The 27,934-nt window shown below is 37.1% G+C and overlaps 1 protein-coding gene across 3 annotated transcripts; it reads left to right on the top strand.

Moving 5' to 3' along the window:
* Positions 1-1,345: 1,345 nt before the first annotated feature.
* MED6 (mediator complex subunit 6) lies at positions 1,346-26,622 on the top strand. Of its 3 annotated transcripts, none has more exons than XM_082619921.1 (9): positions 1,346-1,417; positions 4,291-4,450; positions 5,528-5,619; positions 7,240-7,322; positions 7,626-7,734; positions 9,388-9,503; positions 18,953-18,980; positions 19,583-19,709; positions 25,584-26,622. In XM_082619921.1, the coding sequence occupies exons 1-9, from the start codon at positions 1,396-1,398 to the stop codon at positions 25,606-25,608; spliced, it is 762 nt and encodes a 253-aa protein (XP_082476047.1). In that variant the 5' UTR covers positions 1,346-1,395; the 3' UTR covers positions 25,609-26,622. The 3 variants fall into 3 exon arrangements, with proteins under 3 accessions (XP_082476047.1, XP_082476046.1, XP_082476048.1); XM_082619920.1 differs by lacking the exon at positions 25,584-26,622 and adding an exon at positions 22,363-25,381; XM_082619922.1 differs by lacking the exons at positions 9,388-9,503; positions 25,584-26,622 and having other exon boundaries at positions 19,583-25,381.
* Positions 26,623-27,934: the final 1,312 nt, after the last annotated feature.

The raw sequence follows: 27,934 nt of genomic DNA, 5'->3' as shown, positions 1-27,934 counted from the left end.
GCTCTGTGCACGTGCATACTTTTATTGGGACACATACTATATACATACCATCTCAAGTATAAAATCCCAGTTCAAAAAGTGGAGTGTAACAAAGCAATATATTTTTATGCCACTTAGAGTTAAAATTTTTGAATTCCCTGTCTATGAGGTAGAAAAATCCAATAAATTCATGGTCCCCCAACCCCTTACCTCTGTTTTGTGGTTAAATTCTGGGGGAACCTTCATAGTACCTAAGTTTTGGAACAGATACGGGCACTAACACTTCATCACCATAAAAAGGGCTTCTTCAGATTTGGGGGTTCACTTCTTGGCATCTGTGTCTTGCTTGCAGATATCCTCATCATTTTGCTTTTATGGAGCTTGAAAATCTTTCTAAGGCTTCCTATGGCTTCTGCATTTCGCAGAATTATTCCCTCTCTGGCATCTTGCTATCTAGCCCAGATTAGCCGTAATGCAGACATTAGGTCTTTACTCAGGGACCCAGGGGTATTCCCTTTCTTTTAATCTTGTTAATATTTTGCTTCAGAAGCATTTCTTGTCTTGTGAAAATTTTGTCTCAGAGGCATGTAATACCTTCTTCAGTGGGTTTAGACTTTTAATGGGCTTAGTCACATAAAAGCTAATGACTGTCAAATTCTTCCAGCTTAGTCCTGCCCATCCCCACACTTGAGGCAGGGTGAAAAACAGAATGGCCAGTAGCTCCTAAACTGAACAGTTCATTGGATACACCTGAAAGAGCTTTTAAAATGAAAGATGTTACCACCCCCAACTCTGCACAATCGGAATCTGTTCTTATAAACGATCACAGGAGATCAAGGTCGAATTTTCCAATCCCTCAGTGGTGGACGTTGGGCAGGGCTCTGCTCACTCTGTTTTTCCTCAAAGTCTCCAAATTTTTACCCCGGTAGTACGCCCTGCCTCTACCTCTCCTTCCTTTGGCGCTGCTCTCTCCTTCCTGCTAGCAGCTCCCAGCCTCTCCCTCCCCTTCTTACCCCTTCCCTCCCCACCGCGCTCCACCTCCCAGCCCCGCCCCGTCCTTCTCGGCCTTGTCCCACCCCTCTCCCCCTCACCCAGCTCTACTTCCCGGCTCCATCCCTCCCCCTCCTCCTTGTCCCGCTCCACCCCTAGCCCCGCCCCATCCCTTCTCTCCGCCCCTCCGCTGCACCTCCCAGCCCGCCCCACCCTCTCTCAGCCCCGCCCCTCAGCCCCGCCCCGCCCCACCTCCTTTTCTCTCCGCTTCTTCCCTTTCCCTGCCCTGTCTTCCTGGCCTTGCAGTCTCCTCCCCTCTTTTGGTTCCTCGTTAACATTCCTCTGCTCTACAGCAGAGCTCTTTCGTCTCAGCCTTGTTACGTATACTCTGCGCCGGAAGAAGAACCTGAGAACGCTTTTGGGACTATGGCGGCGGTGGATATCCGAGGTAACCTGTGCTGTCCCCTTTGTTTCCTGATTGTTTGGGATCTGGTTTAGGGATTTATAGCTCTTGGGGGCAAGATTCCGGTTCCTTTGTGATGTCTCCCAAGCACTTTGGAATGTTTTCTGTGAACGACCCAAAGCGCCAATCTGTCGAAAAATTACCTAGATTTTCGCAGTTCTTCAGGAGTCTCTTAGAAGAGTCAAAACGAGGGGATTGGAAGAAGCTCTGGGCTTTGAGCCCTGTGGTGTTGTCCTACATACGTATCTCTACAGCAGTATTGGGGCTGTTCTGTCCAGGTGAAGGAACGACAGAGAAGGGGGTGGGGTCATGAGGCGACAGTGTTTGGTTCATTCTTGGCACTTGGCCTGGGGCCTACCTTATTCCTGACGTTTGAGGTTCCTTTTTCTATATTAACCAAATTGGAGTCTAGCACACACATTACAAATATATTGTCATTTATATATTGTCAAAATGTCCAGTGATCTTCAGCAGTTCTCGATAATGTTTACTATATGTTTGTCTTTCGTTATAAGTGAGAATATCAAGTACCTAATTTCATTACTTGCTGATTGTTAGAGAGCTGTATTAGAGCCATGTCAATATGCTCTCCCTTGCTACTGAATAAAAAAGAGAAACATTTTGTCCACGAGGCTGTTTAGCTTTCATAACTTTTTACTTTTTATTTAGATTTGTTAGGGCCATTGCAAAGGCTCTAAGGTGGGAACATGTCAGAAGAACAGCAAGGGGGCCAATGTGGCTGAAGCACAGTGAGAGAGGAGGCGGGAAGTAGATGCGGTCAGAGAGAGAATTGGTGTGGTGGCTTGTTCATACAGGAATTGTAGGCCTTGGTAAGGCCTTTGGCTTGTCCTCTGAGTAAAATAGAGAACCCCTGGAGGGTTTTGACCAGAGGGGATGAACGTAACCTGACTTACTTTCTTTTAGGATCACCTTGACTGCTGAGAACACTGTAGGAAGGCAAAGGTAGAATTAGGGAGACCGGTTAGGAAGGCACTTTTGTAGTGCATGGAGATTTGGAGGTGGCTCAGACTAGGGTGGTAACAGTGGAGATGGTAAGGAATAGTTGGAGTCTGCTTGTTTTGGTAGTGTATTCTCTTTATTGGGCTGTGGTCACAGGTAGCTTCTATGTGGGAGAACTAATATATCCCATTTCACAGCCACACACCACCCTCTTAACCCCAGTTAACTAGTTTGTAACTGAACATCCTTGGATACTGGAGTGTGTGTAAATTTATGACCAGTGGAGTAACTTGTCCTTAGCCCTTAATCATGAATTAATAAACATTTTCTAATTCTTACCAAACAAGTCCTGTGCTAGTTCTGATGAGTAACCCACAGCCCCAGTTCCTTAAAAAACTCAGCATTTAATGGGAAAACATTTGTATTTGTGGGTTATTAATAATTGATAATAAAACTATATAGAAACCGCTATGAGGACATAGAGAAAGAAACCATTATTTCTGCCTTGCAAAGTAGAGAAAGGCTTTGCAGAGGTTAGTGACATTTGAAATGAGTTTAATCTAGCGTGACCATTTGAATATCTAGTAAACCTATACCCTTTTGAGAATGAAAGACGTTTCTATTTTTTTTAAGTGCATAAACTAGAAAAAAAAAAGAGGCACAAACTAGGACAGGCTTTGGTTAAGCCAGAAATAAGTCTGTTCATATTAATCTTAAAAGAAATTGACTACCAGCACTACCACCATCATCATCATAATGAACATTTATTGGGTTATTACAATGTACTAAGCATTTTACATATATAATCTAGCATGGAGATACTATTATAAGCCCTATTTTATAGATGAGAAAACTAAGGCATGGGGAGGTTGAAGTTTTCCATTCTTCCTCCTTCAACCAGTAATTATATAGGCAATTTGATGTTTCATGACTTACAGCTAGTGGGATTTAGTACTGTCAGTGGTATGAAACATTGCAGCCAGTACCCAATAAAAGCTCATTAATTAAAGCTATCTAGCCCTACTTATCATGTCTTTTTTTTCTTTTTCCATTTTGAAAAATTTAAGGTTGAATTCTTTAAAATATGAAATTGTATGGCTGTAATTAAGGGCATTCTACTTTTCATTTGCCCCTTTTACATCATTATTATCTATAATAATAGATTCCTAAGTTATTTCTGTCTCTTTAATTGGAAGTTCTCCCATTAGTGGCGATGGATGTGTTTTCTTTGGCATACATATTGTTTGAAAATTTTTGAATTAGTTGCCAACATTATAAAAACTCAGGATTTCCAATATTTTGAAAGACCTCTAGATTTCAAATCCTATAACTTCTTCACCTAATTGAGTTATTCTTTAAACATATAATATACTTTTATTTATTTATTGAATCTTTGAATTTTATTTATTTTTTATACAGCAGGCTCATTAGTTAACTGTTTTATACATATTAGTGTATATATGTCAATCAGAATCTCCCAGTTAAACATATTAATATACTTTTATATTTCCCTACCTTTGTATATGCATTACCTCTGCTTGGAATTACTTTGCCTCTCTTTTCTCCATGGTGAGCCTCTATTTATTCTTTAACATATAGTGCTAAAACCCACCTCCTCCTCACCCTATGAAAAATCATTCCGGTTCCCGCAGGTAAGGTATTCTGCTCTCTCCACTGTGCTCTCATAACACATTTATTCATACCTTTATTATGGATCTTATGTTGTCATTGCTTTCTTGCATACTTATCTCTTCTGCCGGACTGTGAGGGTGTGTAGGTTAGGATCCACGTCATCCTTATATTCATAGTGCCTCCTACATTATATGCATAATAAATGTTTGCTGGATTGGATTTTTTTCTCTTTTCTCATCCTTTATCATTTTGTTTCTTTTCTATAGATAATCTGCTGGGAATCTCTTGGGTTGACAGTTCCTGGATCCCTATTTTGAACAGTGGAAGTGTCCTGGATTACTTTTCAGAAAGAAGTAATCCTTTTTATGACAGGACATGTAATAATGAAGTGGTCAAAATGCAGAGGCTAACATTAGAACACTTAAAGTAAGTTATTATAAGAAGGTAGCATCTTTGCCAACTGCAGATTTTGTAATGAATAGTTCTTTCAAGCTGTGAATCATGAAGTACAGAGTAGAAGTTTTGGAAGAACCGGAGTTTTGTTTGGGTTTGTGCAAATTTGACATGCAAAGGAATTATTAGTAGTCACTTGTAACCTAGGAAGTCTTTTCTTTATAACTTCACATATTACTGTCCAGTTAAAATGCAACTATGAGGTTTAGATGTAAATCTCATTGATTTCAGCAATGCAACTGTTGTCCTTAACCAGGTAACTATATATGTTGTCTCCTCTACATCTAATTGGATGTCTTAAACCATAGTTGAGTTTATAGTAGATTTTTCTTTGTTTGACAAATAAAATTTTAGCCAAATTTAGCAAGATTCTTCAGACTTGGGATGCTAAATAATTATGAATTTATTACTATTACAAAAGTTTCTGAAACAACTGTGTAATAAAGTTTTTCATCTGTCAGCTAAACATGGGGAGCAGGGGTTCTAAGAAATTAAATTTCTGGTATTTTAAATAGCTTTTGTTTTGAGGTTAATATTTACATTTACTGAGATACCTTGGTGTTGCTTTTAAACATAGTATGTCAGGAAAAAATATGTTGGGGGTGAGGATAAGGTTTTTGATGTTTTCTGGTTGGGTACAATATATAGTAGCGATCTATATTAAGACAGGTATAGTGTTCATGTATATTTTTCTGTTTTATATATATTTATAGATCTCCTTGGTCAGGAAGCATCCTGGTATTTTGGTTGCCTTTTTTGAAATGTAGGTTCATTGTACTTTCATGACTGAAAATACTCCGATTCAATCAAGTTTATCGAATTTTTGTAGAGAAATCTTGTTGTTGTTTAAAAACGAAATCTTACTTTATCTGTGCTCTACCTACCTGGGAAAAATAGCCAGTTTTATTGAACAGCCAATATTTAATATCAAACATAGGCAGTTTTATCCTGTTTACAATGTTGCTATACTTTTATGTGATAATTTGAATGTTCTACAGAATTGTTTGTAGGGCATTCATAGATCTCTGAATGTCTGTGTCCTGTTTTCAGTCAGATGGTTGGAGTGGAATACATCCTTTTACATGCTCAAGAGCCCATTCTTTTTATCATTCGAAAGCAACAGCGGCAGTCCCCTACTCAAGGTAAAATATGTAAACTTTAGGCATTATTTTCTTCTTAAAATACCATGATTTATTTACTCCTGAGCTATATGTTCTTATTTTTGTGGATTGGGTTCTGTTTTAGGGATTTGTAGGAATCCATGTGTAGGCTTCCTATGCTTTCCCTTCTGTGAGGGGCCACACCAAGTGCACCTTCCCTCTAGTAGTGAAATGCAGTGTGTAATATGTCTGCTCAGAGCTCAGGGAAGACCGTTTGAGACTCTGAGTCCAGAATTTTTATTGAGGGCTGATCATGTAGACGTCCTCTGCCTTTCAAATTCTAGTCTCTCAGAAGGAAATCAGGTTTAATTCTTGGTAGATGCACTTGCACCAAATTCATAAAAGATCAATGGAAAATCCTCATTGACACATTCAACCAAAATTACCAGACAAAAACTTGCTTTAGAAATCATACTGAAAAGTATAGAATTCAGACTTGATTTTGAATCAAAGAGCTAGTCACCTATTCCAGAGATGACCAGCTACATCTCTTAAATTAGATACTCTCATCAAGACCTTTGAGAATAACCTTCACCCTAGTATTGATTCCAGAGAATGACTTGCTACTGAAGTGGTGGTTCCAGAGTCAAGAATCCAAATTTACTTTCAAAGTCAAAGATCTAGGACTTCCCTGGTGGCGCAGTGGTTAAGAATCCGCCTGCCAGTGCAGGGGACATGGGTTCGAGCCCTGGTCCGGGAAGATCCCACATGCCGCAGAGCAACTAAGCCCGTGTGCCACAACTACTGAGCCTGCACTCTAGAGCCCGCGAGGCACAACTACTGAAGCCCGAGCGCCTAGAGCCCGTGCTCTGCAACAAGAGAAGCCACCACAGTGAGAAGCCCGCGCACTGCAACAAAGACCAAACACAGCCAAAAAAAAATAAATAAAGATAAATAAATTAAAAAAAAAAAGTCAAAGATCTAGAGTCCCTGCCCAGAGAAAAAGAGAAACTTAGAACAAAGACAAGGCTGGGGACAAGAGTTCCATGATGAAAGGGTTCCAGGTTCAGAAGCGACAGAAGATGGCACCAGCCTCACTAGCCGCTGTTTTATTCCTTAGGACCTTGGACTGGGGCATAGAGGTAAGTTCAGTATGTCTGGTATCTTCATCCTGGGCCCTAAATCTCTCTTGATCTAAGGTCTTATTCCCCAAAGTGTGGTTGACTGACAGCAGCATCGGATCACTTAGGAACTTGTTAGAAGTGCATTGTCCCTACTGAGTAAGAATCTGATTTTAACAAGATACTCAGGTGATTCAAATGCACGTTAAAGTTTAAGAAGCACTGCTCCTAGGGCAAACTTTTTTTTTAGCAAACTTTTTCTGTGAAGGTCCAGAGACTAAATATTTTAGGCTTTGTGGGCCTCATGGTCTCTGAGACAACTATTCAACTAGTGCCATAGCAGCCTTAGATAGTAACGCAAATGAATGAGTGTGGTTATTTTCCTATATAACTTTATTTACAAAAACAGGAATTGCCAAACCCTACCTTAAGCTTTAGTATGGGAAAATGTCAAACTTTAGTTGTTCTTTTTATGGAAATACATTTAGCAGTTTGTGTACATAGCTATATTGATAAACTTTTTTTTTCCCCACTGCTTTAGTTATCCCACTGGCTGATTACTATATTATTGCCGGAGTGATCTATCAGGCACCAGACTTGGGATCAGTTATAAACTCTAGAGTGGTGAGTGTCTTTACACACTTTAAACATTAAAGAAAACTTCTAACTGAACTACCTTGCTACCAAGAATTAAACAGGAACTCCTCTCCCTTGTGTAAGTTGGTATAAAGTGTTGACTATTAGAATATCTTAAGCATTGGTTCCTGTGGGCCAGCTCCATGTTCAAAGTATATACCACCTCTAGATACATAGTGATTCAGGTTCTGAAAAGCAGAATTACTGTCTTTGCATATGTAATATTTTGTGTTCACTTTGTAAATTTTGGATGATTGATGAGAAATTCAGAATTTGTTTTCTTTTTATAAGCTTACTGCGGTACATGGCATTCAGTCAGCTTTTGATGAAGCTATGTCATACTGTCGATATCATCCCTCCAAAGGGTATTGGTGGCACTTCAAAGATCATGAAGAGCAAGGTAGGTGGGACACCGAGACCCTCCTAAAACACGTTTTGTTACTCAGAGAATGAAGCTGCTTTCTTTCGGAAAATGGCTATTGATGATTTCTAGCTGTGTTTTACTTCTCCATGGGAAGGTTTCATAGGATGATGACATTGTCAGAGCTATAATTCATGTAATTAGATGTGGTAGTAATAGCATTCCCATAGGAACAGGTACAAATTTTAATCTCTTTGGTACATGATAATCTTTGATAAGTTGATGCAAGGTTTTAAAATATTTAGGACATGTAGGGGAAATCAGTGATGAGGAATGAGTAATGATGATATTTCCTGCTTACCAAACTGTTGAGTCATCTTTTTTTTTTTTTTTTTTTTGCTGTACGCGGGCCTCTCACTGTTGTGGCCTCTCCCGTTGCGGAGCACAGGCTCCGGACGCACAGGCTCAGCGGCCATGGCTCACGGGCCCAGCCGCTCCGCGGCATATGGGATCCTCCCAGACCGGGGCACGAACCCGTATCCCCTGCATCGGCAGGCGGACTCTCAACCACTGCGCCACCAGGGAGGCCCTGTTGAGTCATCTTGAAATCTGGAACCCAAGTCTTCCAAGTTTTTGAAATAGGGGAGATGCTCTTAAAGCCCTATCTCCGGATGAACAGTCTGTTTTCTCATCTTTCCATGTTACCGCCTGTCGTGATGTCAGGTCCTCTAGTTGCCATAGCTGCTAATCTGCTACTTTTTCTGTACCATATTTTACTAATAAAAGTACTTCTAGAAATGTATCTATAGCAGTATACCTATATTCTGCATTTCTTTCTAGAGAAATAGAAACTTAGAATGAATTACTATGGAAAAGGTAGCCTTTAAATAAAATTCAAACCCGTGGAATGAATGGTCTTTGAGATACAGTTATATTTATTCGTAATAGTAGGTCCCGGCGACAACATTCGACTTAGGAAAGTTTGCATCAGTTGAATAAACTTCTCCCAAGAGCTCTTTGCCCCTACCCTAATGAAATGTTTGGAGTAAAACTTAACTGGAACCCTTTCTTTATAGACAGTCCACCAGCACACTCCCCTCCCAGGGAAAATCCCACACGTGATTAGCTTCATAATTTTTCTTGCAAGTTCTTTTCTCTCTTGTCTTTATGATCTTCTGTTGTTTGGTTTGTCCTGTTTTTTTCAGTGGATTATAGTGTTCATAATTGAGTATGGTTACTTGAGTTTATGAAAGTTGCATTTTCCATTTGTACCTATTAGGTTTTGTGGGAAAAGTCCGTTTAATACACTTAAAATATACACACAATAATTTCAAACCAATAATCTGAATGTGACTTAGGTGATTATGGAAAATTTAGCCTTAAAGTTTTCCATAATTAAGTAATTATGGAAACATAAGAACGATGTTTATCCATGTTTACATGCTAAAACTGAAATGTCTTTAAAAGATATATCAGCTTTTTAAATGTTAGAATTTTAACCTCATTTCAGAGGGAGAGTTTGAATGCTTCTCTGTATATGCTATGTTTAACGTATTTGGGGGGATTATCTTTGGAATAGCAGCCATTAAAAATAATGAAATTTGAATATATTCATGGCAGACAAAGATTTGTAAAATATAAGGCACCAAAGTAGTTAGACAATGTTTTGATTTGGACCTTATATTTTAATAGATAAAGTCAAACCTAAAGTCAAAAGGAAAGAAGAACCAAGCTCTATTTTCCAGAGACAGCGTGTGGATGCTTTACTCCTAGACCTTAGACAAAAATTTCCACCCAGATTTGTGCAGGTAATGAGAATGCATGTGGTTAATTTTGATTCAACACTTTTTCCTGGCATATTTATTTTTAATTGAGGACTGTTTCAGATGTGACCTAAAAATACTGATTTTCCTCGTTAGTTAAAAAACTGATCTCTGAATCAAAGGAAGGTTTTTCAAGGACTTAATGGAGGAGGTGGTAAAGGGAATGGAATTAGTACTGTTCTGTGCTCTTAAGTTTAATTCCTCATTGAATCTTTGTAAACTGTGAGGACTGAATATAGATAATATTCTCATTCAGAAGGTTGCTGAAAGTGTCATAGATGGTAACAAAACTAGAATTTGAAACTCATGCTGTTTTTACTGTACATGCTGCCTTCCAGCCTGATGTAGAGGGTATTTAAGTCCTTAAATGATAGAATAATAAAAACAATAGTACATTTGATGTGGAGGGTTTGGCATGATAAATGGAGGAGGCAGGAGTAATAATAAATAGGCTTATAACATATACTGGTGTTGGAGTTATATGAATTCCATTATGTTGTCTTGGGCATTCCAACAGCAATAGCAGGTCCACATACCGTGGTACTAAATGAGCTTTTGCAGAGAAGTAGTATGAGATGGAATATGTGAACATGTTATTCTTATGGTTTGCCTCAGCTCTTACTAATCTTTACAGGGCTGTGTATACACAAGGTCATGTTTTTCCTGTGGAGGGCCTATTTAAGAGATTTTCAAGGGTTGTTTTAGACTGAGATTTTTCACACCCTGAGATGACTTTAGAATAGGCCTTTCCTTCCCCCTTCCCTGACTCTACTGGATGAGATGTACTGTTGGAATGGTGACGTGGTAGTGAAGGGAGCAGAGGCCACAGTTGGAACTCAGGACCAAAAAGCCAGTTTAGAGAAATCTCATGAATTGCGTGTGAAGATGAAACAGTGTCTGTTGAATAAATAAATAAATGAATTATAGCTGTGTGTAAGATGATGAGTAGTGACTACAGAGTGTAAGAGGTTAGGTGTGGTTGGCCATTCGTGGCAGAACACCTAGACCTGCACAGTACAGTAGCCCCTAGGCACATGTGACTATTGTGCATTTGAAACACAGCTAGTCCAAATTGAGTTGTGTTATGTGTGAAATACATACTGGGTTTAAGCACTTAGTACAAAAAAATTTATAAAATATTTCATTAATAGTTAAAAATATTGTTTATATGTCAGTGATACTATTTTAGATACATTTGGTTAAAAATAATAAAATTCATCTGTTTCTTTCTGAAAATGTGACTACTAGAAAATTTTAAATTACATATATAGCTTGTATTTGTGGCTCACATTATATTTTGGGCAGTGCTGATCTAGAAAATGGGAACAGAAAATGCAAAACCCAAAACATGAAAGATTATTAATGAACACATACTCAGAAACCAAGAAAATCCCTTAGTTCTTTGTTTAGTTTCTTGAGGTGTAAAGTTCGATTGTTTGCGATCTTTCCTTCTTTTTAGTGTAGGATTTATTGCTATAAACTTCCCTCTTAGTACTTCTTTTCCTGCATCCCATAAGTTTTGGTATGTTGTATTTTCATTTTAATTTCTCTCCAGATAATTTCTGATTTCCCTTTTGATTCCTTCTTTGACCTACTTGTTGTTCAGGAGCGTGTTGTTTAATTTCCACTTATAAGTTAGCAGAAGGAAAGAAATTACAAAGAGTAAAAATTATGAAATAGAGACTAGAAAAACAATAGAAAAGAATCAGTAATACACCAGAAACTAATACAACATTTTAAATCAACTATACTTCAATGAAAACAACAACAACAAAGCAAGGAAACTAAGGATAGGTGTTTTGAAAAGATAAACAAAATTGACCAACTTTTAGCTAGACTAACAAAGAGAGGAGACTCAAATAAATAAAATTAGAAATGGAAGAAATGTTACTACTGATGCCACAGAAGGAAAATGATCATAAGAGACTACTATAAACAGTTTATATGCCAAGAAGTTGGATAACCTATAAGAAATTCCTAGAACATATGACCTACCAAGACTGAGTCATGAAGAAATAGAAAATCTGAACAGACCAATAATGAGTAAGGAGACTGAATCAGTAATCACAAACCTCCCAAAGAAATGTCTAGGAACAGATGACTTCATGGGTGAATTCTACCAAAGATTTAAAGAGAATTAACACCAATCCTTCTCAAACTCTTCCAAAAAATTAAAGAGGAGGGAACACTTCCAAATTCATTTTATGAGGCCAGCATTACTCTGATACCAAAGACCAAAAGACACTACAAGACAAGAAAACTACAGTCCAATAAAAATAGATGCAAAAATTCTCAATGAAATAGTAGCAAATCAAACGCAATAGCCCATTAAGAGGATCATATATCATGATCAAGTGGGATTTATCCCTGAGGTGCAGAGATGGTTCAACATACTAAAATCAATCAGTATGATACACTACATTATCAGGATGAAGGATAAAAATCACATGATCATCTCAATAGATGCAGAAAAAGCATTTGGGAAAATTCAACATCTTTTTATGGTATAAACAACAAACTAGGTATAAAAGGAATGTACCTCAACATCATAAAAGCCACGTATAACAAACCCACGGCTATCATCATATTCAGTGGTGAAGAACAAAGCTTTTTCTCTAAGATCAGGAACAAGACAAGGATATCCACCCTCCATACTTCTATTCAGCATAGTGCTGGGAGACCTAGCCAGAGAAATTAGACAGTAAAAGGGATCCAAATGGGAAAAGAAGTAAAATTGTCTGTTTGCAGATGATATGATCTTATACATAGCAAACCCTAAAGACTCCATTAAAAAATGTTATAACTAATACATGAATTCAGTGAAATCGCAGGATACAAAATCAACACACAAATCAGTTGCACTTCTGTATACTAACAACTATCAGTAAAGGATATCAAGAAAATCCCACTTATAATAGCATCAAAAACATACTTAGGGATAAACTTTTTGTTATCAGCTTTATTGGGATATAATTGGTGTAACATTGTGTAAGTTTAAGGTGTACAACCTGTTGATTTGATACACTTATATACTGCAAAATGATTACCGCCATAGCATTAGCGAACATCTCTGTCATGTCACATAATTACTGTTCTTTTTTATGGTGAGTTCATTTAAGTTTTACTCTCTTAGGAACTTTCAAATATATAATACAGTGTTACTAACTATAATCACCATGTTGTGTATTAGATTTCCAGAACTTACTTCATCTTATACCTTTCACCAACATCTCCGCATTTCCCCCACCCCCTCAGCCACTGGCAGGCACCGCTGTACTCTCTGTAGGAGTTTGAACATTTTAGATTCCACATATAAGTGATGTGATATATCATATTTGCCTGTCTGACTCCACTTAGTATAATGCTCTCCAGGTTCATGCTTTAACAAATGGCAGGATATCCTTCTTTCTCATGGCTAAATAATATTCCTGTATATATGTGTGCGCACACGTGTGTGTGTGTGTCACATATGTCTCTCACACACACACATATATATATCTCACATCTTCTTTACCCATTCTGTTGACAGACATGTAAGTTGTTTCCATACCTTGGCTATTGTGGGTAATGCCACAGTGAATGTGGGAATGCAGGTGTCCATTTGAGATCCTGTATTCATTCCCTTCAAATATATACCCAAAAGTGGGATTGCTGGACCGTATGGTAGTTCTGTTTTTAATTTTCGGGGGAACCTCTGTACTGTTTTCCATATTGGCTGCACCAATTTGTATTGCCACCAACAGTACACAAGTGTACCCTTTTTTTTACATCCTCACCAACACTTGTTACTTTTTGTCTTTTCAATGGTAACCATTATAACAACTATGAAGTGATATCTCATTGTGGTTTTGATATGCATTTCCCTGATGATTAGTGATGTTGAGCACCTTTTCATGTACCTGTTGGCCATCTGTATGTCTTCTTTGGAAAAATATCTATTCAGGTCCTCTGCCCATTTTTTAATTGAATTGTTTGTTTTTTCACTGTTGAGATGTATGAGTTCTTTATATATTTTGGATATTAACTTCTTATCAGATATGCGATTTGCAAATATTTCCTTCCATTTTGTAGGTTGCCTTTTCATTTTGTTGATGATTTACTTTGCTGTGCAGAAGCTTTTTGGTTTGACGTAGTCTCACTTGTTTATTTTTGCTTTTGATGCATTTGCTTTTCATGTCAAACCCAAAAACTCATCACCAAGACTGATGTCAAGGAGCTTACTGCCTATGTTTTCTTCTGGGAGTTTTATGGTTTCAGATCTTACATTCCAGTCTTAAATCCATTTTCAGTTAATTTTTGTGTGTGGTGTAAATTAATTGACCATATGTGCATGGGTTTATTTCTGGACTCTATTTTGTTCCATTGATCTATGTTTGTTTTTATGCCAATACCATACTGTTTTGATTACTGTAGCTTTGTAATATCGTTTGAAACCTGAGCTATCTGTATTCCCACATTTATTATTTTTGTGAATATTTAGCATTATCCACAATAGCCAAGGTATGGAAATAGCCCTAATGTCCATCAACAGATGAATGGATAAAGAAACTGTGGGATATACATATAGTTTAATATTATTCAGCCTTAAAAAAGAAGGAAATTGTACCATTTGTGGTGTTGTGGATGAACCTGGAAGATATTGTGCTAATTGAGATAAGTCAGTCGCAGAAGGATGAATACTATATGATTTCACTTACATGAGGAATCTAAAATAGTCAGACTTACAGATACAGAAAATATTATAGTGGTTGCCAGAGGATGGAAGAAGGGGAAAATAGGGAGTTCTAAAGAGGCTGTAAAGTTACAGTTATATAAGATGAATAAGTTGTAGAGATCTACTGTACAACATACTGCTTACAGTTAACAGTATGGTGTTGTGCACTTAAAAACTTGGTAAGAGGGTGGATCTCATATTGAGTGTTCTTAACGCACACACACACACAAACCCCAAACTAAAGGAGCAGAAGAAATCTTTTGGAGGGGATGGATATGTTTATTACCTTGATTGTGGTGATGGTATCACAGGTGTATGTATATGTCCAAACTCATCAAATTGTGTATATCAAATATGTGCAGGTTTTTTTTCATGTATCAGTTATACCTCAATGTACCTATAAAAAAAAAAAAGGAACCAGAAAATACTCTGAAGTTTTATTACTCTTATGTGTTTGTGAAGGGAGGAATAGTGAAATATGAGACTTAAAATTTCGATTAAGGTCATATTGAGAAGAATTGTATATGCTCCACAAAGGAGTTTGTGGTTAGCTCTATGGTCTAGTGTTTATTCACTATTTTAAACCCATAACCTGGTACCACTCTTGTAAACATACGTTTCCAGGTACATTAAATGTTATTTGAAATATTAAAACAATAGCTATCATCATTAAAGACAAATGAAAGCAGTGGCAATTTTTGTACATTCTTTTTCAAATACACCCTCTCTTGAAGTAAACTTAGATATCCTCTACCTCATCTTCTTGACCCTCAGCACTGACTAGCTGTGAATTATTGATGATGGTAGTAGGGACCCATTCAATGTTTAAAAACAGTTGCAAGGAAATAATGTAGTGATTTGTTTGTTTTAGGAAGATAACCATTAATGGTATAGAGGATGCATAGGAAAATGTGTCATGTACCACAATGTTCATTGCAGTTCTATTTACAATAGCCAGGACTTGGAAGCAACCTAAGTGTCCATTGACAGATGAACAGATAAAGAATATGTGGCACATATATACAGTGGAATATTACTCAGCCGTAAAAAGAAACGAAACTGAGTTATTTGTAGTGAGGTGGATGGACCTAGAGTCTGTCATACAGAGTGAAGTAAGTCAGAAAGAGAAAAACAAATACCGTATGCTAACACATATATATGGAATCTAAAAAACAAAGCAAAAAAATGGTCATGAAGAACCTAAGGGTAAGACGGGAATAAAGACGCAGACCTACTAGAGAATGGACTTGAGGATACGGGGAGGGGGAAGGTGTAAGCTGGCACAAAGTGAGAGAGTGGCATGGACATATATACACTACCAAACGTAAAATAGATAGCTAGTGGGAAGCAGCCGCATAGCACAGGGAGATCAGCTCGGTGGTTTGTGACCACCTAGAGGGGTGAGATAGGGAGGGTGGGAGGGAGGGAGGGAGGCACAAGAGGGAAGAGATACGGGTATATATGTATATGTATAACTGATTCACTTTGTTGTAAAGCAGAAACTAACACACCACTGTAAAGCAATTATACTCCAATAACGATGTTTTAAAAAAATGTGATGTTTGGAGTCAAGGAAGTTAGATTATGGAAAGCCTGAATTAATTCTGTGGCCATAGATAGAGAGGAAACAGATTCAAGATATATTTCAGATTTAGCATTGCCTAAATTTGGTGATTGGATATAGAGAGATTGGCATTATGGATGATTCTGAGGTTTCAGGCCTAGGATTAGAATCAACTTGGTGTTGAACCCAAATTCAGAATATAGGAAAAGAAACAGACTTGGGGTTAAATATAGTTGTTAGGGGTTCTATTTTCATTAGCCAACCTCCAGAACATTCAATAGCTTACTGCTATGTTTGGGTTCTGTGGTACTCCAGCTGAATGACAGTTCCTTTTTCTCTGGCTAGGGGTCCTGACTTGAATTCCATATACTGTTCTATCCTGGTGAACTAGGCTGGACAATGTAGAAAGCTCAAAGACTCTCTTGAATCTTAAAACAAAAAAACTTCACTTTGTAGAAAGTTATAGAAATTTAGAAACACATATAAAAATAGAGGGAATAATAAAAAATGAAACCCCCATGTACCTATTGATATTATCCTGCTTCAACAGTTATCAGGCATGGCCAATCTTGTTTTCTCTCTTCTTCCCCTATTTCCTCCCAATTATTTTAAGCAGGTTGCAGACTACATATCATTTCAGTGAGTTTTTACATTTTTCTTGTAAAGGTTTAGCCATAGTCACCCTTAAGTTGTCATTTTCCAGAGCCTCACCTTCTTTTAACCATCCAGGGGCCAAAAGCCAACTCACAAAGAGAGAGAGTATGTCAACTCTATGTAGCAGAACTAGGAGAAGGAAGGCTTTCTCTAGAACTTTTAATAATCTCTTTGTTTCTCCAACCCACAGCATTTTTCCTCAGATCTGGAGAAGAAAATAGATTCTTGGTCTCCTTGAAGCCTTCTGTGAGCTCCTATTTACCCATTTTGTCTCCCAGAACCATTTGTAGCTTAGGACTTCTGGATCCGAGGGATGTTGCCCCTTTATGGGGGTGCTGAGGAGAATATTGGAGAAGTCCTGCATTTTTCCTTGAAGCTCCTTTTTCCATATTTTAACTTTTGTTACTACTGAAAGTTACACCAAAACTGATGTGATAGGAGTTCAGGCCTTCAGTGCCTTTTATTATGAATGTCTTTTCAGTGCTGTTTTCAGAAGCTGCTAGGACACCATAGGATATTGCTTCAGTTAGGTTGACTCCTAAGTTACCTAATAAATTTTGTCAGAAAGGCCACCTCCGTTCTATTTTCCCATCTTAGACCACATCCTACTAGTTTGTGTGACAGTGTTCACTAGAAAAGATTAGACAGTGTGCACTAGGTAGGTAATGACATTATTTCAATGTCTGGATATGGTCCAGTGTCCAGTATAGTTCAAGTGGTTCAGTGCTAGCAGTATAAGAATATCCCCTCTCAATTTCTCATCCCTCAATGTTACACCATCTATTTCCTCTCCTGTTTTAAAGAAAAATTATTTGTTCCCTCAAATTACTTTAGACATGTTTAAGTCCTAATATGTTCATAAAACAGGTAATAATGTTGTTGTGTTGTGGATTCCCATGACCACCCCCATGTTTGGAGGTTTGCTTGAAGGACTCACAGGATTTATTACAGTGACATAGTAGGGCTATACAGCCAGATACAAGGAAAAAAGGCATTACTGGAGTCTGGAGGGATCCATCTGCAGGCTTCCTTACACTCTCTTCTTCCCATGAAGAGTCATACAGAGTACACTCTTGCCTCAACAGTGAAAATGCAGCAACATGTAAGTGATATTTCTGCCTAAGGAAGTCCATTAGAGGCTTGGTGCCCACATTTTTGGGGGAGGTTTTTCACGTAGGTACCTTGTATCTAGCACATACCAAAATTGCACATTCTTTGAAGGAAGGCAGGTATTCAGCAAAAACAACATTTTTTATACAAACAGTCTAGGCATAGTGAACTGCCATTATCAGTTACAAAATGGTGGGAACCCTCCTGAAATCCAAATTTCCAGATACCAGCCAAAGGCCAACCTTGCAGCCTGGCCCTTCTAAGGATAGTAGCTCAGGCCTTCTATGTTAACCTTTTCTGTACAATGGGCAATAATGGGAAGCTCAGTTTTGGTCTTAAGTGTAATGGTTCCGAGAACTTGTAGTTGGAATGGGCTAGTAGGCAGTTTGTAGCATGAATCTGGATCACATGACATCAGAAAATTACGTAGTCTCTAGTCATAGGAATAGATAAGCTTAAGGAGGGCATGTAAATTTAGAAAGAAATTCAGAAAACAAATGAAGGCATTAAACTTTATAAAAATAAAGAGAACACTTTTATTCTGAGATGACAGGGAAGTATAGAGACGTATTTTTTATGTATATATGTCTGTATCTAAAGGTATAATAAGTTTGGAGGTAGATAGATGGGAGAGAACTTGGGGCATTGACACCCTTATTGGCTGAGGGTGAAGGGTAGGTTGTGAGCCTTGAGGAGGAAGAAGGAGGGAGAGGAGGAAGAAAGTGTTTTAAAGCATTTAACTTGGGTAGTGAGAACAGGGAGATGACAGGGCCCACTGAAGTAACAGAACTGCTGTGCAGAATGAAGGATCTGACCTTGTTCCTGACTCCTAGTGCCCCCATCATTTTTTCCTGCAGTTTGATTTCTAATAGTACACTCAACAGAAGCCTTATATTCATAGAAAAATACCTCTTTTTCTTTACGTCCCATACCTGCCAACTTTAAAAGTCAGACATCCAAATTTCATTCTACTTACTTATAGCTCATATCCCCTATGCAAATAAGCCTCTGGAGTCTTGAAAGGCTCCGTTATTCCCTCTCATTGGATTCTCCTTAGCCACTTTTTATAAAGCATTGTAGCCTCGGTGCAGAGGCATAGGGCTTTGTCGATGTTCAAGGGTTTTTTTTATGGTTGACTCTTCTGTTCTAGTTTTAGATTTGTGTCTTTTCTGGAACAGGACTAAGAAGTAGAAAATGATAAATTTACTTTTTTATGGTACATGGATAGTAGTTCCTCTTCATGAAGTCATTTATAATATAATTCGCATGCAGGTGTAATTTTAATGAAAATTATGACGTCAAGAAGCAAAAAGCTTTGCTAACCTGCCCTGTTTTCTTCTTCCTCTTCCTCCACCCCTCTTCCCCACTTTTTTTTTTTTTTTTTAATTACAGCAAAAGTCTGGAGAAAAGCCTGTCCCAGGTATGGTTCATCTGATAATCCTTATCAAACTTGAAATAAGACCAGCCTGTTAACTCAGTAACAATCATAACATGTGAGGTGAATTATGATCATTTTGTCCTTTTAGACTCTCTAATGCCAGTTTGTTACTCCTAACCTTTGATCTGCTGATTGACAAAAGGTGGTGCTTTTGTGGTAGTGATATTAGTATTTGAAAGATGCATTGGAGTAGGATGAATAGGTATTGAGGGTGTGTGGAGAAGCTGAGGTGATTTTAGGTTGTCAAAAGTTTGAAAAAAGGCCTTCTGTTTCATCATTGAGAATAGGTATTGGACTATTCATTGACCTGGCATAGAATAATTATGTATCTTTTTTATGCATAATGTCTTATTTAAATGTCATGTGTTTTTGTTTAGTATCATAATTTGCTTCTATTATCAGGTTTTTTGGTTTGTAAATTGGTTCTTATACATCTGCCTGATGAAACAGCTAAACTTAGAACTTGAGATAAGTAGTTCTAAATTAATTTGAGAGTCTGAACCATTCACATTAACTGTTGTCTAAATTGGTCTTATCCCTCCACCCTCCTCCCCCTCCAAAAAATATCTGCTTTTGATGTCTAGTGGATCAGACAAAGAAAGAGGCAGAACCTGTACCAGAAACTGTGAAATCTGAGGAGAAGGAGACCACAAAGAACGTTCAACAGACTGTGGGCACTAAAGGCCCCCCTGAAAAACGAATGAGACTTCAGTGAGTATTGGACGAGAGAGACGCTTGCAAGACTCCTCTTGTCCATATTTTACCTCATTACTGTGACAGGCTCTTGAACTTTAAAATTCTGTGTCACAATCATTTGTATAGAATGTGCTTGTTCTTTGAGAAAGGATATAAGGATGCTCATGCTTTCAGTCTGAATATTTTTAAAGTATCTTTTGTAACCTTTTCCCTACTGGACTTGAGCAGCTTCCTCCCTCACATGTTTACTGTGATATATGTTTAAAGATAAGATAAAGGTATTTGTATAAATTAGTTTGTCATGACTTTTTCCCCCTTATTTTCCCTCTGAAATATTTCCAGATGCATTTTGTAAACACAAAGGATTAATGTTAAAATAGTAGCTAAGCTTATTTTCTATTATTAGTAGCATATTCCTCAGTATTATAATAGTAAAGTTACTGACAATTTGAAAGGTAAAGAAAAGGAAAACAACCTCATTAAGCAATATCACCACCCTACAGATACTATAACAGTGTGGTGGCAGTGGAAGCATGGAGTCTTAACCACTGGACCACCAGGGAAGTCCCTGTGTGTAGATATTTTTAAAACCATAGTTTGTAATTATTCTGTTCATACAATTTTGCTTTATCATATTATGTCTGTTGTATGTGCTATTCCATGTTTACTTAGTTTTTATGGACTATTTATACTTTGTTAACTGAATAATTCCTATGAGTGATTATATCTGTTTTCTTAAACTCTCCCTGTATTGTACTTAAGTTTTTCCCAATTTACAATTTGCATTAAGGCTGTTGTGATTACATTATTTAAATAAGGCTGTAGTGTATCATGAGTTTTCAGTATTTAGTATTTATCTCCTTAGTATAGAGTCCCAGCCGTAGAATCATTAGAATCTGTACTTTTTTTTTTAGACCTGTTATTACTCTAACGGCAAAATATGAAAGTACCAAGTTCTCTAGAATCTCGCTGACACTGAGTACTGTCACCTACATTTTTAGTGCCAATTACGTAGCAAAAAAATGGTGTTTCATTATTTTAAATGGTTGAATAATTTCTCATCTTTGATTCCTTTATGAAGTATCTGATTTTCTGTATTGTGTAAGATTTTTTAGTTTTTTTATTTTGACATAATTTCAGGCTTACAGAAGAGTTGTCAGAGTAGTACAGAGAATTCCTCTATATATACCTTTTGCCCTAATTCCCCGTATATTAACGTTTTCCATATTTGTCTTATTCTTTTTTTTTTTTTTTTTTTTTTTTTTTTTTTTTTTGCTGTACGCGGGCCTCTCACTGCTGTGGCCTCTCCCGTTGCGGAGCACAGGCTCCGGACACACAGGCTCCGCGGCCATGGCTCGCGGGCCCAGCCGCTCCGCGGCATGTGGGATCTTCCGGGATCGGGGCACGAACCCGTGTCCCCTGCATCGGCAGGCGGACTCTCAACCACTGCGCCACCAGGGAAGCCCCAATATTTGTCTTATTCTTTAATCTCTGTCTCTCTTTCCCTGTCTCTAACTACTGTTGTCATTTGCTGTTTCTCTCTCCCTCTCTCTCTGTATGTGTGTGTGTGTGTGTATACATATACATATAATACACACATATATACACCTTTTATTTTGGATTGAGTGTCGGTTGCAGTCGTGATGCCCATTTTCCCTAAGAACTTTAGTGTGCATTTCCTAAAATCAAGGACATTCTTTTACATAGCCTTGGTAAAATTATCAGAATTAAACCGGTATGATACCATTATCTAATCTGTAGGTCTTATTCAGATCTTGCTAGTGGTGCCAAGAATGTCATTTACAGCAAAAGAATATCCTGAATTGTGCATTAGATTTAGTTGTCCTATCTCTTTAGTCTCCTTTAATCTGGAACAGTTCTTTAATCTTCCATGTTTTTCATGACTTGATATTTAAAGAGTTTAGGCCAGTTATTTTGTTGAATGTCTCTTAATTTGGGTTTGTTTGATATATTTTCATAATTAAATTCACCTCATGTACTTTAAAACATTTTTTTTCACATTCCAAGCATTGTTTATTCCAGGATTGCGAGAATGATTCAACAATTGGAATCTATTACTCTTAATTAACATATTAATTGCAAAAATACACTTTTGTTAGGAATACCATGGGAAAGATGCTTATGGAGGCACATGCTGTCAATTTGTCCCATTTCTGGTGATGTTAACTTTGATCACATGGTTAAGGTAGTGTTTGTCAGGTTACTCCACTGTAAAGTTAGAATTTTTCTTTTTGTAATTTATAGGTATTTTGCGGGGGGAAGTAGTTTGAGGTCTATAAATACCCTGTTATTGCTCAGAACTTTTACCCTCCAGTAGCATTCACTGATAATTCTTGTCTAAATCATTTATTGCTATTATGGTTGCCAAATGGTGATTTTCTAATTCCTTCATTCCTTCTGTGTTTATTAGTTGGCTTTCTGCCATAAAGAAGAGCTTTCCTTTCCCCCCACTTATTTATTTATATCATTGTAGACTCTTGGATTCTTATTTATTCAATGAGTTATATTTCTGTACTCTCATTAATTTATATTGATGCTCAAATTGTCCCAGATTGGGCCAATGGGAACCGTTTCAAGCTGATTCTTAGGTCCTTTTGATATGACCTTGTCATTCATTGAGGATTTTCTTTATGTTTTGGCACAATAGGATATCCCAGGCTCATTCCAACTCTGGAGTCAGCCATTTCTGTAAGGACCCCTAGTTCCTTTTGGTGGAGAAGATGTTTGGAAATCAAGATCTGTGTGCAAGGTGTGTTCATTTGCTACTGGGGTGTCATGGCTTCTGGGCTTTGTCAGCTGATAAAGTTAAGAAATAGATATATACTGGGACTTCTCTGGTGGCCCAGTGGTTAAGACTCTGTGCTTCCACTGCAGGGGGCATGGGTTCTATCCCTGGTTGGGGAACTAAGATCTTGGATGCTGCGTGGCCAAAAAAAAAGAAAAAGAAATAGATATGTACATATGTGTGTGACATGAGTGAATACACATATGCCCACACACATATCTATCTGTCTATTCTATATATATTAAAAGCAACCAATTCACACTGATAACACCAATTCCAGCTTATTCATCACAGGGTTCACTCTGTTCTCTTTCACATTTGTAACTTTCTTCCACATTGATTAGAACTGTTTCTTGGTGTACACAATGTTTGTACTTATTTGCTTAATCCTAGAATAACAGAAAGTTGTTTTAGAATTGCTAACCTATACCTCTGCAAAAAAAAGAAACCTCTTAATTAGAATTCAGTATTAGAGTTCTTTTTGTCTTTAGTTTGTAGATATATAGTTCAGATACTGTGTTTAAAAATTACTTGGGTTAATTTTTTTTTTCAGTGTGGTGACACTACTCATTTATCAGATGTTCCAGTTCATTTGGTTCTGTTTTGAATTCCATTTTAGTTTTTCCCCTCATTATTATTGATTACTTTGTTTTGTTGCTGTACTGTGGGATGTGTGAGTTGTTAGCATAGTTCTTAATGTCAGACCTGTCCAAAAGAGATTCTAAGTATCATACCCCTTCTTCATTTCTTCTATCTTTTCCACCTTATTCCTACCTGGCCCTCTCGAAGAAATGAACGTAATTAGTCTCTAGTTTACCTTTACTGTATTTCTGCTGCACAAATGAATAGATGTTTTCTTATTTCCCCTTCTTACACAAAAGGCAGCATATTATATGAACTTTTGCACTTTGCTTACTTTCCACTTATTTAAGCATGAACTTTGACATAAAGATATTAACTCTAGTATTTTTTCAACTTTTTATTTCCAGCAAAGCTCCTTTTTCTTTCACTTACATTATTTTAAAATATCACTTAACAGAAAAGTACACAAAATAATAGTACAGTTCATTGTACCTGTGTAACTTACCATGCAGGTAAAGAAATTGAACATTGCCAATACCCCAGGAGCTCCTTTATGTCTCCTCCTAATCACAATGTTTGTCCTGATTAGAGGTCACACTTATCCTCAGTTTTATGGTAATCACTTTTTTCTTTACATTTTTACCACATCACCTTGCATCCCTAAATAAATTTTTAGTTTTTATTGCCTACTTTTTATTTTTAGTATGAATAGATTTCAGTATGTGTATTTCATGTATGACTTATTTTGTTCAATACTATGTTTGTGACATTTATCATAGTTGTTTCATGTTATTGTGGTTCTTTTATTTTCATTTCTGTACAGTATTCCTTTACATACATGTATTACAACTTAAAAAATCCATTCTAATGGTGATGGACATTTGGATTGTTTGTAGTTTTTGGCTATTGTGAAAAATTGCTTTTATGAATATTCTTTTTGGTGTATATTATAGGCTGAATTGTGTCATCTCACCCCCCCACCCCCAACATGTTGAAGTCCTAACTCCCAGTACCTCAGAATGTGATGTTATTTGGAAATAGGGTCATTTCAGATGTTATTAGTTAAGATGAGGTCTTGCTAGAGTAGGCTGAGACCCTAATCTGATGTGACTGGTAACCTTATAAAAAGAATGCCACATGAAGAGACAAAGGGAGACACCATGTGAAGATAGAAGATTGGAGTGTTGCATCTACAAGCTTAAAAACACCAAAGATTGACACCAAATTACCAAAAGCAAGGAAGAGGCAAGGAAGGATTCTCCTGTAGGTTTCAGGGGGAACATGGCCCTGCACATACCTTGATTTTGGACTTCTAGCCTTCAGAACTTTGAGATAATAAATTTCTATTGTTTTATTTTCCAGTTTATACTCCCACCAGCAGTGTGCGAGAGTTCCTATTGTCCACACCTTTGTTGACCCTTGATACTGGCAACTAAAGAAAATTTTAGTCATTCTGATGGGTATACAGTGGTATCTTGTTGAGGCTGAAATTTGTATTTCCTGGTGATTTGATGATGTTAAGCATTCTTTCCTGTGATTGTTAGCTACTTAAATATCCATTTTTGTGAAGTGTGTCTTTTGCACATTTTTCTACTGTTTTGTCTGTGTTTGTCTTACAGAGTAAGACGAGTCCTTTGTATGTTTGGATAAGAGTCCCTTGTTGGTTACATGTATTGTGTTTAAATGTATCTTCTCTCCACTCTGGCTTGCCTTTTTACCCTTTAATGGTGACCTAAAAATGATCAGAAGTTCTTAATTTTAATGTAGCTCAGTTTGTCACTCTTCTCCTTTATCATTAATGCTTTTTTGTGTCTTGTTTGAGGTTTTTCCCTACATTGAGGTTATGAAGATATACTCCTCTGTGATTATCTACAAGCTTTATTATTTTACATTTCACATTCAGGAGTAGAGTCCATTTGGTTGGGATTGATCTATAAATCAATTTGGGGAGAACTGACAATTTAGCAATATCGAGTATTCAGAACCACTGACTTGTTATGTTCCTCCTTTTATTTAGATTTTCTTTAATTTCTCAGAGTAAAGTTATGAGCTTTCAGAGTACAGGTCTTGTACATGTTTTGTTAAAGTTACCCTTAAGCATAACGTGTTTTTTTGATGCTGTTGTAAAAGATGTTTAAAAATTTTAAATTTCCATTTGTTTGTCTCTAGTATATAGACCTTGTATCCTGTTACTTTACTAAATTCAGTAATTAGTTCTGGTAGCTTTTTTGTGCATTGCTTAGGAATTTCTACATCCATGATCAATGTCATCTGGGAATAAAAAGAGTTTTATCTTCAATCTGTATACCTTTCAAAAAACTGTGGTAAAATATAAATAACATAAAACTTACCATTTTAAGCACTTTAAGTATACAATTCAGTGATATTAACTACATTCATATTGTTGTGCAGCTATCATCACCATCCATCTCCAGAACTTCTTCATCGTTCCAAACTGAAACTCTACTCATTAAACACTCCCTTTTTTCCCCTTCCTCCAGCCCCTGGCAACCACCATTCTACTGATGTCCTGATGAATTTGACTGCTGTAGGTATCTCATATAACTGGAATCATACAATATTTGGTTTTTTGTGTCCAGCTTATTTCACTTAGCATAAGGTCTTCAAGGTTCATCCATATTCTAGCATGTGTCAGAATTTCCTTTTTGAGGTTAAATAATATTTTGTTGTATGTATATATGTATGCACACACACATTCTGTTTATTCATTCGTCAGTCCATAGACATTTGAGTTGCTTCCACCTTTTCACTATTGTAAATAATGCTACTACAGGGACTTCCCTGGTGGTCCAGTGGTTAAGACTCTGCGCTCCCAATGCAGGGGGCCCGGGTTAGATCCCTGGTCAGGGAACTAGGTCCCGCATGCCACAACTAAAGGAGCCTGCATGCCGCACCTAAAGAACCCTTGTGCTGCAACTAAAGATCCCACACGCAGCGATGAAGATCCCACCTCCCACAACTAAGACGCAGCACAGCCAAACAAATGAATAAATAAATATTAAAAAAAAATAATACTGCTACAAACAGTGATGTACAAATATCTGGCAATGCATGTGGGGAGGGGTGCAGAGCCTCCGTGCCCTTTCTGGGTGCACCACTGTCTCCAAATCTCCACATGTTCACTGACCAGAAAGCTTTCAGAACCTTGTCCTTTTAGGGTTTTTATGGAGGCTTCATTACATGGATATGATTGATTAAATTATTGGCTATTGGTGATCAAACCCAACTTCAGCCCCCTTTCCATCCCCAGAGGTGGGGGTGGGGTGGGATTGAAACCCTCTAATCACAAGGTTGGTTCCTCTGGTGACCAGCTCCCATTTTTAGGTGACATAGGGGCTTTCAAAAAGTCACCTCAGTAACATCACAAAAGACACCTGTATGGTTCTCCTCTCAGGAAATTCCAAGAGTTTTAGGAGTTCTGTGCCAGGAAGAAGAAGACCAAATATATATTTCTTATTATAAATCACAATACCACACCTAACAATTAGTGAGGTTGACCATCTTTTTATGTGCTTATTGGTCATTTGTGTATATTTTTTTTACATAAAATATTTTAATAAAATTATAAAATTAAAGCAGAATATTTGTATATCTTTGGAGAAATGTCTATTCAAGCCTTTGGCACATTTAAAAATATTTTTTAATTAAGGTATAGTTGATTTACAATATTATGTAAGTTTCAGGTGTACAACATAGTGGTTCACAATTTTTAAAGATTATACTCCATTTATAGTTATTATAAAATATTGGCTATATTTCCTGTGCTATACAATATATCCTTGTAGCTTATTTTTTTTATACATAGTAGCTTGTACCTCTTAATACCCTTCTATCTTGCCCCTCCCCACTTTCTCCCCACTAACCCCTTATTGGTCATATCATTTGCAAATATTTTCTCCCATTCAGTAGGATGTCTTTTTGTTTTGTCAATGGTTTCCTTTGCTGTGCAGAAGCTTATAAGTTTGATTAGGTCCCATTTGTTTATTTTTGCTTTTATTTGTTTTGCTTTAGAAGACAGATCCAAAGATCTATGATTTATGTCAAAGAGTGTTCTGCCTATGTTTTTTTCTAAGAATTTTATGGTTTCTGGTCTTACATTTAGGTCTTTAACACATTTTAAGTTTATTTTTGTATATGGTTTGAGAAAATGTTTTAATTTCATTCTTTCACATGTAAGCTGTTCAGTTTTCCCAGCACCACTTATTGAACAGACTGTCTTTTCTTCATTGTATATTCTTGCCTCCTTTGTTGTAAATTAATTGACCATAAATGCATGGGTTTATTTCTAGACTTTCTCTGTATTCTGTTCCCTTGATCTGTGTGTCTCTTTCTGTGCTAGTACCATACTGTTTTGGTTACTGTATCTTTGTGGTGTGGTCTGAAGTCAGGGAGTGTGATACCTCCACCTCAGTTCTTTCTCAAGATTGTTTTGGCTTTTCAGGGTCATTTGTGTTTCCATGCAAAATTTAAAATTATATGTTCTAGTTCTGTGAAAAAATGCCATTGGTATTTCAGTAGGTACATTGAATCTGTAGATAACCTTGGGTAGTATGGTCATTTTACCAATATAAATTTTTCTGGCCTATGAACACAATATGTCTTTCCATCTGTGTCATCTTCAATTTCTTTCATCAGTGTCAGTGTTCCGAGTTCAGATCTTTTACCTCCTTAGGTAAATATATTCCTAGGTATTTTATTATTTTTGATGCAGTTGAAAATGGAGCTGTTCCCTTATTTTCTCTTTCTGATAGTTTGTTGTTAGTATATAGAAATGTAACAGCTTTCTGTATATTACTTTTGTATCCTGCAACTTTACTGAACTCATTGATGA

This window comes from Mesoplodon mirus (assembly GCF_964341445.2).
Source record: "Mesoplodon mirus genome assembly, chromosome: 4".
In the NCBI taxonomy this organism is placed as follows: domain Eukaryota; kingdom Metazoa; phylum Chordata; class Mammalia; order Artiodactyla; family Ziphiidae; genus Mesoplodon; species Mesoplodon mirus.
Note: the sequence above shows the minus strand (reverse complement) of the source record. Positions and strands in the feature narration are given on the sequence as shown.

Bases quoted from the DNA above. Each gene is read 5' to 3' on its own strand.
- MED6 (XM_082619920.1), top strand. From the start codon at position 1,396: ATGGCGGCGGTGGATATCCGAG. The intron at 5,620-7,239 runs GTAAAATATGTA...CCACTGCTTTAG, and splicing joins GCGGCAGTCCCCTACTCAAG to TTATCCCACTGGCTGATTAC. The intron at 19,710-22,362 runs GTGAGTATTGGA...TTGGCACAATAG, and splicing joins GAAAAACGAATGAGACTTCA to GATATCCCAGGCTCATTCCA.